Source organism: Gorilla gorilla, chromosome 17, assembly GCF_029281585.2.
Source record: "Gorilla gorilla gorilla isolate KB3781 chromosome 17, NHGRI_mGorGor1-v2.1_pri, whole genome shotgun sequence".
Classification (NCBI taxonomy): Eukaryota; Metazoa; Chordata; class Mammalia; order Primates; family Hominidae; genus Gorilla; species Gorilla gorilla.
The window spans coordinates 42,322,580-42,338,985 of NC_073241.2; the positions used below are offsets into that span (position 1 = coordinate 42,322,580).

General features: G+C 36.1%; 1 protein-coding gene across 10 annotated transcripts in view; it reads right to left on the bottom strand.

The window, feature by feature from the left end:
* Positions 1-16,406, bottom strand: part of PTPRM (protein tyrosine phosphatase receptor type M) — an 826,718-nt gene that overhangs the window by 466,776 nt on the left and 343,536 nt on the right. For all 10 annotated transcript variants that reach the window (XM_031003686.3, XM_031003684.3, XM_063699394.1 and 7 more), the window contains one exon: positions 780-895. In XM_031003686.3, the coding sequence (XP_030859546.1) occupies positions 780-895 (116 nt within the window). The remainder of the gene's footprint in view (positions 1-779; positions 896-16,406) is intronic.

Sequence of the window (16,406 nt, forward strand, 5' to 3'; positions counted from 1 at the left end):
CACACAAAACAAAACACGGAAAGATAAGGACAAAAAATCAACACCACTCAAGATGAAAAATGAGCAGCCTCCAGATTAATGCTTAAAAGGAATAAACAAGAATGCAACTGGAGAATACCAAGGCAGGGGAAACCCCAAACCTAGAGCTTAAAGAAGTGGGTGGCATTCTGGTTAGAAGGGACAGGCAATTTACTCCCACTCATTCTGTCAGGATTCCTGAGAGCATGGATGTATCCACGCAACCCTCTGCCATGCAAAACACATATGGTGGAATTTGAATAATTACAAAACAAGTCACACAATTGATCACTACACCAAAAAAATATAATTTAAAAGCTCAAAAGTAAAATATGTATTATTAATTTCTAAGTTTAAGCTTACAGCTTGGAAATTCAAATGACAAAAAGGCCTATGAAGTGTTCTGTGGTGTGTATGTGTGTGAGAGAGAGAGAGAGAAAGAGACTCTAGATTTTTCTCAAGAGGAAGACTTAGGAGAAGAGTGCTATATTTTGTAATTTAATAAACTGCCATATAAGTAATTTGATAATCAGATCTTCCAAGCAAGATGACTAAGCATAAGCAAAGGAAAAAAAAATTCACAAAAGGTGTTTAAACAAAAATAATTAGCTTTTATAGATTACTAAGTAATCTGGCTACTTATTAACAAAGAAGGAAACTCTTACACTAGGACCTGAGTCTCTTTCTCTGGGTTCCTCCTCTAGGGGGAGTGTATTGTTCCCGCTGGACTCTCATCAACTGATGAAAATGAGTTACTGTACCTGTAACCAGAGCCTGTCTCCTGCCACGGTCCTGCCGATGGCACTGCACTGGAAGGTAGCAAACTGGCCAGCATTAACTTCCACATTCTGAATCCGCAGGAAGTGAGGAGTCCTGGCTACATAAAGAAAAAGAATGAAAGATATTAAAAGTGGAGATTTGTAACTAATATATGTCTTCTTCAATCTATCTGAAATTTTTGGCTTTTCAATTTTGTTCACCTTGGGAAAAAAATAATGCTTTTGCTTATATGAGCTTTAAAGATTTAACTACAATTTTAAAAAAATCATAAAAGGTTTTGGTATGTTGTGTAAAAGAATAACAAAAAGCCAAGCATTCTGGAATAGAATGAAACAGAAAGGAGATATTTTATTGTTCCTGCTGTGCAAATTATCATAGCTCAGCAGTCTTCTTGTAATAACAGATCTGTATTAATAAAGATTATACTGAAACCTAATTGATGTTTTGAACAAAAACATATTAGATATTTATACCAGCAACATGAAAAGAACAGTAAGAAGTTAAATGATGTTGTCAAGGAAGCTTTTCAAGCCAAGTACACAGCTGTACATAATATATATTTTAATACAACTAACTGGTATGCAGCATTACTTATGTAATATTTTTCAGCTACCAAAAATACTACTCCTTTAGACACACTCTGTGAAATGATGCTGAGACTGCCATAGCATGGCAATGTTTGCTGATTCTTATTTCCAATTCAAGAACAAAGAAGGATTCCAAATGGTGAACACCATTGTCTCGTAATGTACATTGTCCATATGGGACAGCTGTTTAAATAAAGGATTATTCTATTCGGTATGAGAAGCACAGGCCAATTTCTGCATCACACTGAAAACAGGTGTCCAGGAACTAGGATGGTAAGTCAGGACTTAAATTTTATGAAAATTCTACTTTTAGGAAAACATTCCCTTATTATAACAATGATAGAGTGAAAGAGTAACAAAGTGGGAAGGGCGGGCACAGCAGAGTGCTTCCCACAGAAGAGGTGGGAAGCAAAGAGGATGATCACACTTTCCGGGAGAGACAGATAAATCTGGATAATAACTAGAATACATCTGTTTTGCCTTGCCAGCTTTTCCCCACTGCAAATGTGTCTTTAGCCATGTCTAGGCAGCTTCAAAAAAGGGTGCCCCACTACTGGGTAGCAAAAGATTACAAACTAGTGCTCATATTAGCCTGGGCAGAACGTAATTAGGAATGGAAGTTGAGTTACTATTTCAGAACAAAGAACAAAGAAAAACTTAATTTAATGTCAAAAACACACAGGAAAGCCCCATTATTAATTTGGAGGCCACTAATAATTCAGACAAAGTATTCATGATGCTCAGCATGCAAAATGTTCTAAATAACTTCCAACAAAGCAATATAACCATGGACCATTGTTTCTTAATATTAATATATTAACATACAACTCTATGATCTCTGCTTTTCACTGACTTACTCAAATTACCCCTTGCTCAAGAATAACATAATTATGTGTTTTTAAAAGATCTCTGTAAAAAGTCCCTAAATGAATTTCTCTTTTAGTCTTTGTTCCTGAAAAAGTCAAAGACCCATTGTTTTTAGAAAATGGAACAAGGTAACCTTTATTGGGTACTTATGTGCCAGAAACTTTTCCATTGAGTACTCACAAATGTTCTGTGAGGGAGATATTTTCTCCATTTCCAAGATGGGGAACACTTATGGGTACTTGGCTAGTAAGTGTAAGAAAAAGAACAAACTCCAGTATATCCAGTTCCAAACACCAGGCTCGGTTTACGAAGCCACAGTGCCTCTCCCCAGACTTCCCACCATCTGTGCCTTTCCTTATCTCTTCATCCCACTTGCAGTGGCTCCCCTGGGTCTGCCTGCGGGAATTTTCAAGGCATTTCTCAAATGCTGTTCCTTCCATGAAGCTTCTGTAGATTCGCTCACCTTGTGGTTAGGCCTTCTCATATCACAACGGCCGCAGCGCTTGATGCAACAGAACTTGATGTTATTGCCTCACACACACCAGATACTCATTATCATCATTAAATTCATATTACTTAAAATTATTAAAACCACCCACCTATCCTTAAAGACTGTTCATTTTAGATTTCAATTTCTGTAGAATTCTACTCTCTCACTCTCATCTGATACTAATGAAATGTTACCATATAAAAAACTTTATAATCATTATAATTTTAGGTTTACCTACACCACAAGTCCCCAACATGAATAGAGTTCACTAAGAATTTTAAGATTTAACTCAATTAATAGGAATATATTAGAAGCCAAAAGCTGTTTTCTTGTCAAGGAAATTTAAACAAATTTCTTCTAATAAATCTATTTTAGTACATGTGTCATTAACTGGAAACATTAAAAAAAATTCCCCAATGAAATAATTCTAAGCATACTCCCAAAGCTGTGCAAGCTGAAGCTGGATGACTTGATAAAACTTCAAAAGATTAATCACCACCACTGTGTGGGCCACTCAGAAAGCCCACTGGAATACCTGCCTCTTCCACATTCTGCTCCAGGGAGTAACCGTGGCTGTGACACTACTATCATCACTGAAGACGCTTCAAATCCAACACCCAGAAATCACAACTGGCTGCCTTCTGGACTCAGAATCTGAGTTTATAGTTTGCTCCAACCATTATTCTTTGGTTTCTTTTTGTTTCCTTGTTCTAATCTAAATTCGCTCTCTTTTATAGATCTCTTACCTTGCAATTTATAACACAAATGTCTCTGCACAGCAATCAACCCACTTTCTTTTTTTGAAGGAACTTCTACATAGGGAAAATACGGGGACCCATTCAGATCCCCAGAGTTGGTATAAAGATTATTTTAAAGTGAAAACATTTGAGCAAAAGATGATGCAGAAAGAAATCTTATCTGAACTTCAAGTAGTTGACTAAAACAGAGCTTTCCCAGAAAAAATAGTTGCCATTAACTCCCCTGTAAGGGAGTTGTCTAATTCAGCTCCCAGGTAGACAAACTGCCTGTTGCCATTACCATCAAAAAGCCTGATAGAACTTTCTACATTTTCCCACTGAAGCCCTAAAACCACTCCCCAATCTTTTGTTAAATTTGGAATATAAACCTTTATCTCTGGTTATTTAGTGAGTTTTCCATTGCTGGGAACTCTGGCCTGCAAATGTGAAAATAAACTTTGTCTTTTCTTCAATTAATCTGTCTCTTGTCAGTTAATTTGCAGGTCCCCAACCACTGGACCCAGATCAGAAAAGGAAAAGTTTTCCTTCCAATAATATCTCAGGACAATGCCTTGAAGCCTCATTCCACATGTTGACCAACCCCCGCCTTCCATCTCCCTGTGGAGTGTTAAAGGCTGAAGTTATCTGGCACACTCAGAACAACAGGTTCTCTCCCTGGTGCTGGTCTCTCCAGTGGATTTCCCAGACACCTAATCCTGCTCTCCCCCAGCTACAGGTTACTACAGCGAGCTAGGTCTCTAACACAAGGTGTCTGGGTATGTAGCCATTTCTCAGGATAACTTGGGTTAAAGGGGTATTGCACTTGCAGCCACTATTCTAAATTTTACCCCGCTCAGTTAAGCTGGTCAGTTCTGAGCCTGTGCTGAAGGGTTGTTAAATATTTTCAGTATGACTCCTGGTGTATCACAGCAGAATTATGCTACTAAAAGGCAGTGCTATTGGCACCTAGAAAGCAGAGGCTAGAGACACTGCTAAAATGTGCAGGATAGCCCCCACAACAAAAAATTAGCGGGTGCCAAAATCTCAATAGCACCAAGGTTAAGAAACCCTAATACATATCATACATAAACAAGTTTACTGAAACATCCCCCATTATTGAACACTGAGGTTTGTTTCCACTACATATAATGCTAAGATAAAATTTTCATAATTAAAACCTTTTTTTCATAAGTTAAACTATTAGAAATTACTAATTAAAAAATACATGCATTTTTGCCAGTTCTGAAATGGTGGCATAGAAGCAAGTTGGCTTCACTCACTCCCACAAAAAATAAATAAATATACAGCACAGAGATTATCACCAGCAATACCCAAGAACTCAAATATGAGGATGAGACTATTCCAGGAGCCAGAGACATGAAAAATTTCTGAGCAGAGGGAAGAAAACCAGACTTCAATATCTGTGAAACCCCAACCCCCAATCTGCCCAGCAGAAAGTAACCGGAAAATTTCCTCTGACTCATAATTTCTACATTGGAAAAAATGAGGTCAAAGTGGGTAAACAATTTCCCCACTATTGTGGATTGCCTGGCAGGAAATCTGTCCCTTCCCCAACCCAATGGAAGCATCGAAAGTGCCTGAAGGGAGAAATATCCCTAAGGACAGAGAAAAAGGTACGGGGCAGCAGGACTGCCACCCCAGCATTAGAAACTTTCTCTGTAACTTGGCCAAAGGGATGCCAAATCAGAGTGGCTGTTAAGCAGCACCTCACTGTAGGAGAATTGTTCATCCTTTCTGCACAAACCCTTAGCCAGCCTTCCCACACTACTGGTATATCCCTTTTGGGAGCTCCCAAATTCAGGGAAAGTAGCACTCTCATTGTTTACCATAACTGAGGCAAACTTTGGCTTAAGGTGTCATCTAGTGCCAAAAATTAGGCAGTAACCTAGCAGAGGAAAAAAAGGGAAATCAACAGGTAAATTACAAAGAAGCTCTAAGCAAAAATGTCCAATAAAAAACAAAACAAGCCAGACTGGGAAGACTGGAATAAATAACCAACCCTTCAATGCAAAGACATAGATATACATCCACAAGAAACAAAAACAAATGAGGAACCACAGCTTCTACAAATGGACAAAGCAAGGAACCAGTGACTGACTTGAACAAGATGGTGATATGTAAACTTTATAACCAAAAACTCAAAATAGCCATTTTAAGGAAATTCACTGATCTCTAAGAAGCCACAGAAAAGCAATTCAGAAACTTATCAGAGTAACAAACAAACAAAAAAAACAGAAATCTTGAAACTAAGAAATACATTTGCTGAATTAAAAAATTCATTAGAGGCTGGGTGCGGTGACGCACGCCTGTAATCCCAGCACTTTGAGAGGCCGAGGAGGGCAGATCGTGAGGCCAGGAGTTAGAGACCATCCTGGCTAACACAGTGAAACCCTGTCTCTATTAAAAATACAAAAAATTAGATGGGCGTGGTGGCAGGCGCCTGTAGTCTCAGCTACTCAGGAGGCTGAGGCAGGAGAATGGCATGTACCCGGGAGGCAAAGCTTGCAGTGAGCCAAGATCGCGCCACTGCACTCCAGCCTGGGCGACAGAGCAAGACTCTGTCTCAAAAAAAAAAAAAAAAAAATTCATTAGAGGCTCTTAACAACAGAATGGGTCAAGCAGAGGAAACAATCAGTGAATTTGAAGACAGCTATTTGAAAATTTACAGCCAGAGAGGCAAAAAGAAAAAAATGAAAAGGAACAAAGATTATCTACAAAATACTGAAAAAACCTCAAAATATCAAATTTAAGAATTATTGGTGCTCAAGAGGTAGTTGAGCAACAGCAAGGGGCAAAAAGCTTACCTGTTACAGAAAACTTTCCAAAACATGAAAGAGATAAATATCCAGGGACAGAAAGTTCAGAGAACACCAAACAGATTCAACTCAAATAAGGCTACCCCAAAAGATATAATGATTAGACTCTCAAAGGTCAAAGACAAAGAGAGTATCCTAAAAGTAGCAAGAGAAAAGAAGCAAATAACATATAAAGGAATCAGGGTTCATATGGCAACAGAACTCAATGAAAACAGAAGTGTATAAGAAGACATTTTCAAAGTGTGGAAATTTTTTTTTAAATTGCCATCCAAGAATACTGCAGCCACTAAAGCTATCCACAGAAAAATAAAGGTCAGATAAAGTCTTTCCCAGACAAACAAAAGTTGAGAAAATTCATCACTATTAGATCTATCTTACAAGAAAGGCTAAAGGGAATTCTTCAATCTGAAAGGAAAAAAACACTAATGTGCAACAAGAAAACATGTAAAAGTATATAAAACCCACTGATAATATTAATATACAGACAAATCCAGAATATTCTAACACTGTAGCTGTGGTGTGCAATCTATTCGTAACTATTATGAAGCCCAAAAGACAAATCTATCAAAAACAGTAATAGGTATGGCAACCTGTTAAGAGATAGGCAATATAAAAATATGCAAATTGAAACAACATAAATTCAAAATGTGAGGGGGATGGAGTTAAAGCATAAAAGCATTTTTTTTCATTTTTCTGTCCTTTTATTTGTCATCAAAGATAAGTTGTCATCTCTTTAAGATAACTTATATCTATAAGATATGTTTTATAAGCCTAATTGTAACAACAATGCAAAAACCTATAATAGATTCATTACATATAAAAAAACAAATTAACGTGACCAGAGAAAATCATTTAACTACAAAGTAGTAAGAAAAGAAGAAAGAGAAGAGCTACAAAACAACCAAAAATTAAGCAACAAAATGGCAGTAGTAAGTCTTTACTTAATAATGACATTGAATGTAAATGGAGCAAATTATCCAATTAAAAGGCATAGAGAGGCTGAACATATAAAAAACCAAGACACAATTAAATTCTTCCTACAAGAAATCCACCTCAACTATAAAGGCACTCACATAGGTAAGACAAAGTGAAGTGGGTAGAAAAAGATACTCCATCTAACTGGAAAACAAAAAAGAGGAGGAGTATCTATGTTTATTTCAGATAAAATAGAGTGCAAATCAAAGACTGTAAAAACAAAAATGGTAATTATATAATGATAAAGGGATTGGTTAGGAGGATAAAACAATTATAAATATTATACACCCAACACCAGAGCTCCCAAGTATATAAAGCAAACATAGATCTAAAGAGAGAGATAAACTGTAATACAGTCATAGCAGGGAACATCAACAGACCAATCATTCAGACAGAAAGTCAACAAAGAAATATTAAAGTTAAACTACATGCTACACCAAATAGTCATAACTGACGTCTATAGAACATTTCGCCCAAATGCTATGGAATACACTTTCTTTTCATTAGTACATACAAAATTATCCAGAACAGAACATATCTTAGGCCAGAAAACAGGTCTCAACAAATTTTAAAAAGTAGAAATAATATGAAGTATCTTTTCTGACCTCAATGGAATAAAACTAGAAATCAGTAACAAAAGGAACCTCAGTAAACACGCAAACACGTGGAAATTTAAAAACATGCTAGTGAACAACCAATCGAAGAAATTAAGAGGAAAATCCCATAGGTTTAGGTATGTTGTATTTCTGTTATAATTTGTTTCAATAATTTGAAAATGACTATATTACTCAAAAATTACAAATTCAATGGAATCCCTATCAAAATATCAATGCCATTCTTAACAGAAATAGAAAATATAATGCTAAAATTTATATGGAACCAGAAAATATTCCAAATAGCCAAAGCAAGCCTGAGCAAAAAGAAAAAAGCTGGAGGCATCATATACTACCTGATTTCAAAATGTAGTATAAAGCTTTAGTAACCAAAACAGCATGGTACCAGCATAAAAACAGACACATAGATCAATGCAACAGAACAGAGAACCCAGTAATAAATCTACGCATCTGTAGCCAACTTGTCTTTGACAAAGGTGCTAAGAGTATACAACGAAGAAAGGACAGTGTCTTCAATAACTGCTGCTGGGAAAACAGGAGAACCATATGCAGAAAAAGGAAACTAGCCTCCTCTGTTTCAACATCTACAGAAGTCAAATCAAAATAGACCCAAAGATTTAAATCTAGGACCTGAAGCTATGAAACTACTAAAAGAAAACACTGGTGAAACATTCCAGAACATTGGTCTGGGCAAAGAATTTTTGTGTAAGACCTCAAGAGCAACCAAAACAAAAACAGACAAATGGGACTACATTAAGCTAAAAAGCTTCTACACAGCAAAGGAAACAATCAACAAAGTGAAGGGAGCCCATGGAATGGGAGAAAATACTTGCGAACTATCCATTTGACAGAGGACTAATCATCAGAATATACAAGAAGCTCAAATAACTCAAGCAAAAATACAAATAGTCCAATTTAAAACTGGACATTCAAGTAGCTGTCTTCAGATTCACTGATTCTTTCCTCTGCTTGACCCATTCTGTTGTTAAGTAAGAGCCTCTAATTAATTTTCTCATAAGACATGAAAATTGCCAACAGGTACAGGAAAAAAAATGTTCAACCTCACTAATCATCAGAGAAATGCAAGTCAAAACAAAAATGAGCTATCACATTACTCCACTTACGATGGCTTTTATCAAAATGACAGGGAGTAACGGATACTGGTGAGCATGTGGAGAAAGGGGAACCCTTGTACAGTGTTGGTGGGAATATAAATTAGTACAGCCCCTATGAAAAACTGCATTGAGGTTTCTCAAAAAAACTAAACATAGAACTACCATAAGATCCAGCAATTCCACTACTTGGTATATATCCAAAAGAAAGGAAATCAATATATCAAAAAGATATCTGCACTCCTATGTTTATTGCAGCACTATTCATAATTGCCAAAATATGGAGTCATCCTAAGTGTCCATCAATAAATAAGTAAATAAAGAAAATGTAATACACATACACACACACACACAAACACACAAGAACACAATATCTCATATTACATTATGGAATATTATTCAGCCACAAAAAAGCATGAAATCCTGTCATTTGCAGCAACAAGGATGGTACTGGAAGGCCTTATGTTAAGTGAAATAAGCCAAGCACAGAAAAACAAATAGAACATATTCTCACTCTTATGTTGGAGCTAAAATAGTGGATCTCATGAAGATAGAGAGTAGATTAATGGTTACCAAAGGCTGGGATGGATAGGGGGAGTGGGGGTGCAGAATTAAGAGCAGTTGATTAATGGGTACGAATATACACTTATTAGAAATAAAACTTAGTGCCTGAAGATCAACAGGGTGACCACAGTTTGCAAAATCTACTGTATATTTCAAAATATCTAGAAGATAGTAACAATTCAAATTTTTCTAGCATAAAGACAATAGTTAAGGTGATGGATATCCCAGTTACACTGCTTCCATTTTTACAAATTGTATACATGTATTAAATTATCACATGTACCCCCAAATATGCACTTATATTATGTATCAATAAAAAAGTATATTTTTTTTTAGACAGAGTCTCACTCTGTCGCCCAGGCTGGAGTGCAGTGGCGCGAGCTGGGCTCACTGCAACCTCCGCCTCCCGGGTTCGCGTCATTCTCCTGCCTCAGCCTCCTGAGTAGCTGGGACTACAGGCGCCTGCCACCATGCCTGGCTAATTGTTTTTTGTATTTTTAGTAGAGATGGGGTTTCACTGTGTTAGCCAGGATGGTCACGATCTCCGGACCTCGTGATCTGCCTGCCTTGGCCTCCCAAAGTGCTGGGATTACAGGCGTGAGCCACCGCACCTGGCCAAAGATAATTTTTAAAACACACATTTTAAAAGACATTTGACATAAATTGTCAAACTGCTTTCCATAAAAGCTTATAACAATTCACATTTTTACCATCAGGGTATGAAAGAGCTTTTTCACCACCTTTTCAAAAGTACCTTGTCATTTGCTGCAGCATGGATGTGCCTAGAGTACATACATGATGTTAAGTGATAAAAGCCAGGAACAGAAGGACAAATACCACATTCTCACTCATGTAAGAGAGATCATAAAGTTGATCTCAGAAGTCAAGAGTGGTTACTAAGGGATAGGAAAGGTAGGGCGTAGAGGGACAAGATGTTGGCTAATGAAAACAAAATTACAGTTAGATATAAGTATTAATAAAGTTACAGTGTTTTACAGTACTGTAGGGTGACTATAATTAACAATAATTTCTGGTATATTTGCAAATACCTATTAGTAGAAGAGAGGATATGGAATGTTCCCAGCACAAAAAAAATGATAAATGTTTGAGGTGATAAGCTAATTAATCCTGACTTGATCATTATACATTGTATACATGTTTCAAAATATCATTCTATACCTCATAGGTATGTACAATTATGTGTCGATTTATTTTTTGTTTTTATTATTTAAAATAAAATAACATTTTTTTAAAAAAAAGAAAAGGACTCAGCTCTTTCCCCCTCTGTCTGCCATGTGAGGACACAACAAAAAAGATGGAAGTCTGCAACCCAGAAGAGGGTCCTCACCATAACCTGACCGTGTTGGCACCCTGATCTCAGACTTCCAGGCTCCAGAACTGTAAGAAGTATATTTCTGCTGTTTATTTTAAAAAATACAATAAGTACTACTTCTATAATCTTTCTTGAGAAAGTTATAAAATGCATACACTCTATCAGCAAACGTTATAAGAGTTAAAAAATAATGTGAATATGAGAATTGTCACTGGTTCTGCTAAAGGTGTGTTCATCTATGGTATGCCCAGTTTTGGAATATCACTTTCTTTTAAAGTTTTGTATCTTAATGGATTTAAGGGGTCCAAGTGCAGTTTTGTTCCTTGGATATACTGCATAGCAATGAAGTCTGGATTTTTAGTGTACCCATCACCTGAATTGTGTACATTATTCACCATAGGTAATTGCTCATCACTCACCTCTTTCCCCGTCCCACCTTTCAGGGTCTCCAATGTCTATTATTCTTTTATGTCCATATATACACATTGTTTAGCTCCCACTTGTAAGTGAAAACGTGTAGTTTTTGTTTTTCTGTTTCTAAGTTATTTCACTTAACAAAATGACTGTGAGATCAGATTTCTCCAAGAACATGAAAGTCAAACTTTCTGCTAATGGTGTAAATTTTTTCAGTAAATATTAAAGGCTTATATAATCTTCCAAGCTTTTAAGATGCCTAGATTCCCCTTGTTTAGTGCTATAAATCCTACAACCATTTTCAGGTGGCAAGCAGCTTAAGGCTGATACTATTTTAAGATTTGGATTTCAGCACATTTGTGTTCAAGCATCAATACTTCCTTCAGTCCTTTATTATCTCTGAATATATGCAAAAATTCTTAAACCTAAATCTTCACAAAATTTTTTTATTTGTAAAATAGAGATTTTTTAAAAGTACCTATTTCGCAGTGTTGATATAAAGAATAAACAAGTTGATGAAGCCAAGGTGTTCTCTGTGCCTCATACTTAGCCCACAAAAATGTTCCTCACTATTTAAAATAACTGATCTATCACTGGAACCTGGAAAAGAGCCCAAGAAAAAAAGCTCTACAGCCAGAAAAGTGTAGATCCCATGCTGAGCTGTATGCTCTGAATCTTGCCATACTACTTTAATTGTAACATCAGGTGTATACCACCTTTAGAACAGAAATTTCAATCTATCTCATATTCAAAAAGAAACATTCTCTCTCTCTCTCCAAATTTATAGGCCCACTTGTCTCCTGGATACCCTTTCAAAATGCTATGCCAGCTTTCTTCTAAAACCTGCAGGAGATTTAAAAACTAAATATCTTCCATGAATAACAAACAGGTTCTTAGTACAACCCTCCTATCCTCTCATCGCTTCCATATTCTGTTTCTTCTTACTAAGAAAGAATAGAGGTTTTCGTGTATTAATTGATCTCAAATAAGCCTTTGATCCCAAAGCCAAGAATTATCATTGACCAAGATACAAATCGTTTTGTAGATGTTTCATTATTATTGATTCTTCAGAGTCTGCATACAAATACTAGCAACAAAATCAGAGAAGAGTAATTTGTGAGATCAAAGTGCAAACTGACGTGGAACAAGAGGACTATGTCCTAACCCCCTTTTGCTTTAACTTACATTTTAATGTAATGGCATAGGTTGAAATGTACGGGATGCATGCCCAACCACCAGAATAAAAATAGTTAATATTTCTCTCTATTTGTGTAACATATCATCACAAACAAGGAAGCAAATTGCTGCCAAAAAGAACAGCCTGGTACTGCTTACTCTAACACTGAGAACCAATATATTTTGCAAACATTTTTGGAATTTAACGATGGACATACAATTAAACTTCCCCATCTAGCACATCAATTGTTTTAGCTATTTAGAGGTTTACCATTAGCAGTTAACTAATTCTAACAAGTCTATCACAATGTAGTGCCTAATAATAATAATAATAGCTAACATTAATTAAATTCTTAGAATGTGGTAAGCATTGTGATAAATTCTATATGTACATTAACTAATGTAATCCCTATATTTACTCAGTGAGAAAAACATTATTATTTTCTTTTTATACAAATGAGATTATAGGTCCAAAAAAAGCCAAGTAATTCCTGTGATAGAAGCAGAAAATTTCTCTTAACATGTTTCAGGTCAAAGTCAGTTTTGTTTTCCTTGAAAGGTAAGAATAGGCTTTAATGGAATAATTTTTCAAATGGAAAAACAGATTCAACATTCTTATCAGAGAAAACTAAGGTAGCCACTACATATAAATAACTTTTAGAAGTCGACTATATCTTAAGAAGAATGATATTCCTTTAGAGAAAAGTCCAAATTGTGTTCCCACATGTTTAAAATGAAAGGTCAATTCTGAGTCCCACACATCTCTCAACCAAAGCACATGAATCTGTCTTTATTCAGCAGAACATAATTCCGAAAACAATTCTAATCTGTGCTTTGTCACTGTTATTCTTATTTCAATCACACTATTTAATAAATCTTCATTAAAAAATCTAAACTTGGGAGTGGTAAGCAATGTGTGACTACACAAATTAATAAGGAAAATACTATTTTAAAAAATAAGAATAATTTTGAATTTAGGAGGCCATATTATAAACTTTAATATTTAAAGAAATTGCTGACTTATTTTCTATTGCCCAAGTAATAATACAGGACAGTCTTGGATTTTGTATTCAATTTATCCAATATACAGCACATGGGTTTAGAAGGGCTTTATCTCTTTTTTATTGTATTATTTTGTTTTTAAATTGGCATCAAAATAATGGGGCATGATTCTGTATAATTTTAAGATTTCAGAATTGAAGGCATCATATATCCCAGTAACTTCGTATAATGTTTCATTACTACATGCCAACATATTAAAAAAGATTATACACCATGCCTAAGTGAGATGTGTTCCAGGACTGCTAGGTTGTTTTAACATCCCAAAATCAATCAATATAATATGCCAGAATATAGGATGGAAACCACATAATAATCTGATAGAGAAAAAGGATTTGCTAAAACCCAACAGCATTTCTTGATAAAAACATCCAACAAACTAGGAAGAAAAAGGAACTTTCTTCCTAAAAACAAGCATTTACAAAACACCACAACCAACATCATGCTGAAAGACTGAAAGCTTTCCTCCTAAGATGAGGAACAAGACAAGCAGTTCTGTTCTTTTTGCTTCTATTCAACATTGTACTGGAGGTTTTAGCCATGGCAAACTAGCAAGAAAAATAATAAAATTCACCTGGGTTGGAAAAATAGGAATCTGGAAAACCTTCTTGAAGATGACACAATTTTCCATACAGAAAATCCTATGGATCCACCAAAAAACTAATTAGAGCTAATAAGCAAGTTCATCAAGATCTCGGGATACAAGATCAATACACAAAATCAACTGCATTTCTACAAGCGAGAAATGAACAATCCAAAAATAAAATTAAGAAAACAATTCTACTTAAAACAACTTCAAAATAAAATACTTAGGAATAAATTTAACAAATGAAGAATAGAACTTGTACTCTGAAAACCACAAACACTATTAAAGGAAATTTTAAGACTTCAATAAAAGGAAAGACATCCCACATTCACAGATCACAAAGCCTGATAATGTTAAGACAGCAATAACCCCTCACCCAAACCAGTCTACAGATTCAACACAATCCCTATCAATATCCCAGCTGAATTTTTTTGGCTGAAACTGATAAGCTGATTCTCAAATTCATTTGAAAGTACAAGGGATTGGCTGGGTGCAGTGGCTCATGCCTGTAATCCCAGCACTTTGGGAGGCTGAGGCGGGCGGATCACGAGGTCAGGAGATCGAGACCATCCTGGCTAACACCGTGAAACGCCATCTCTACTAAAAATACAAAAAAAAGAAAAAAAAATTAGCTGGGCGTGGTGGCGGGCGCCTGTAGTCCCAACTACTCGAGAGGCTGAGGCAGGAGAATGGCATGAACCCGGTAGGCGGAGCTTGCAGTGAGCCGAGATAGCGCCACTGCACTCCAGCCTGGGCAACAGACCCAGACTCCATCTCAAAAAGAAAAGAAAGTACAAAGGATTCAGAATAGCCAAAACAATAATGAGAAAAGAACAAACTTGGAAGACTCACTGATCCAAATCTCAAAATTTACTAAAAAGTTACAGTAATCAAAGTAGTATCATACTTGTAGCAGAATAGTCATGTAGATCAACTGAATAGAACTGAGGGTCCAGAAATGTCTTTATATTTATTAATTAATTTTCAACAAGGGTACCAAGGCAATTTAATGGGGAAAGAACAGTGTGTCAACAAATGGTGCTGGAATAACTGCATATCCATATGCAAAAGAATGAATTTTCACCACTTTCTTACAGCATACACAAATATTAACTCAAATAGCTCATAGACCTGTAAGTAAGAATTGAAACTATAGGACGGGCATAGTGGCTCATGCCTGTAATCCCAGCACTTTGGGAGGCTGAGGCAGGCAGAACACGTGAGGTCAAGAGTTGGAGACCAGCCTGGCCAAATTGGTGAAACCCCGTCTCTACTAAAAATACAAAATTAGCTGGGCTTGGTGGCAGACACCTGTAATCGCAGCTACTCAGGAGGCTGAGGCAGAAGAATCACTTAAACGTGGGAAGCGGAGGTTGCAGTGAGCCGAGATCACACCACTGCACTCCAGCCTGGGTGAGAAAGAGAGACTCCATCTCAAAAAAAAAAAAAAAAATTGAAACCATAAAACTCTGGAAAAAACACAGAAAAGCTTTGTGATCTTAGAAGAATTATTAGCTACAACTCCAAATAGTTGTATCTAAGTGATGAAAGAAAAAACAGAAAATTGGACTTTATCAAAATTTAAATCTTTGTGCTGTTAAGGATGCCATCAAGAAAATGAAAAAACAACTCACAGATTGGGGGCAAATGTTTTTGAATCATATGTCTGATAAGGAATTTGTATGTAGATATATAAAACCTCTTATAACTGAATAATAAAAAGATAAATAACTCAATTAAAAATGGGGAAAGGATCTGAATAGACATTTCTCCCAAACATACATATAAATGGCACGTGGAAAGATGCTCAACATCATTAGTCATTAGGTAATCCAAACTACAAACAGGTGCCACCTGAAACCCACAAGGATGGCTACGATTTTTTTAAAGACATAAATATTCGCAAGAATATGACAAAACTGAAATCATACACTGCTGTTTGAAATGGAAAATGGTGCAGCCAATTTAAAAAACAATTTCACAGTTCTTCAAATGCTACCCAGCAATTCTACTCCTAAGTATATGTCTGAGAGCATGATACCCAAGAGACCTGATAACAAATGTTCACAGCAGCATTATTCCCAATAGCCCAAAGGTGAAACAACCTGAATGTCCATCAACTGATGCATGCTTACATAAAATGTGGTATATCCATGCAATAAAATACTATTTGGTTTTAAGAAGGAGTGAAATATTGATATACAGTACAACATGGATGAACTTTGAAACACGCTAAGTGAAGGAAGCCAGACACAAA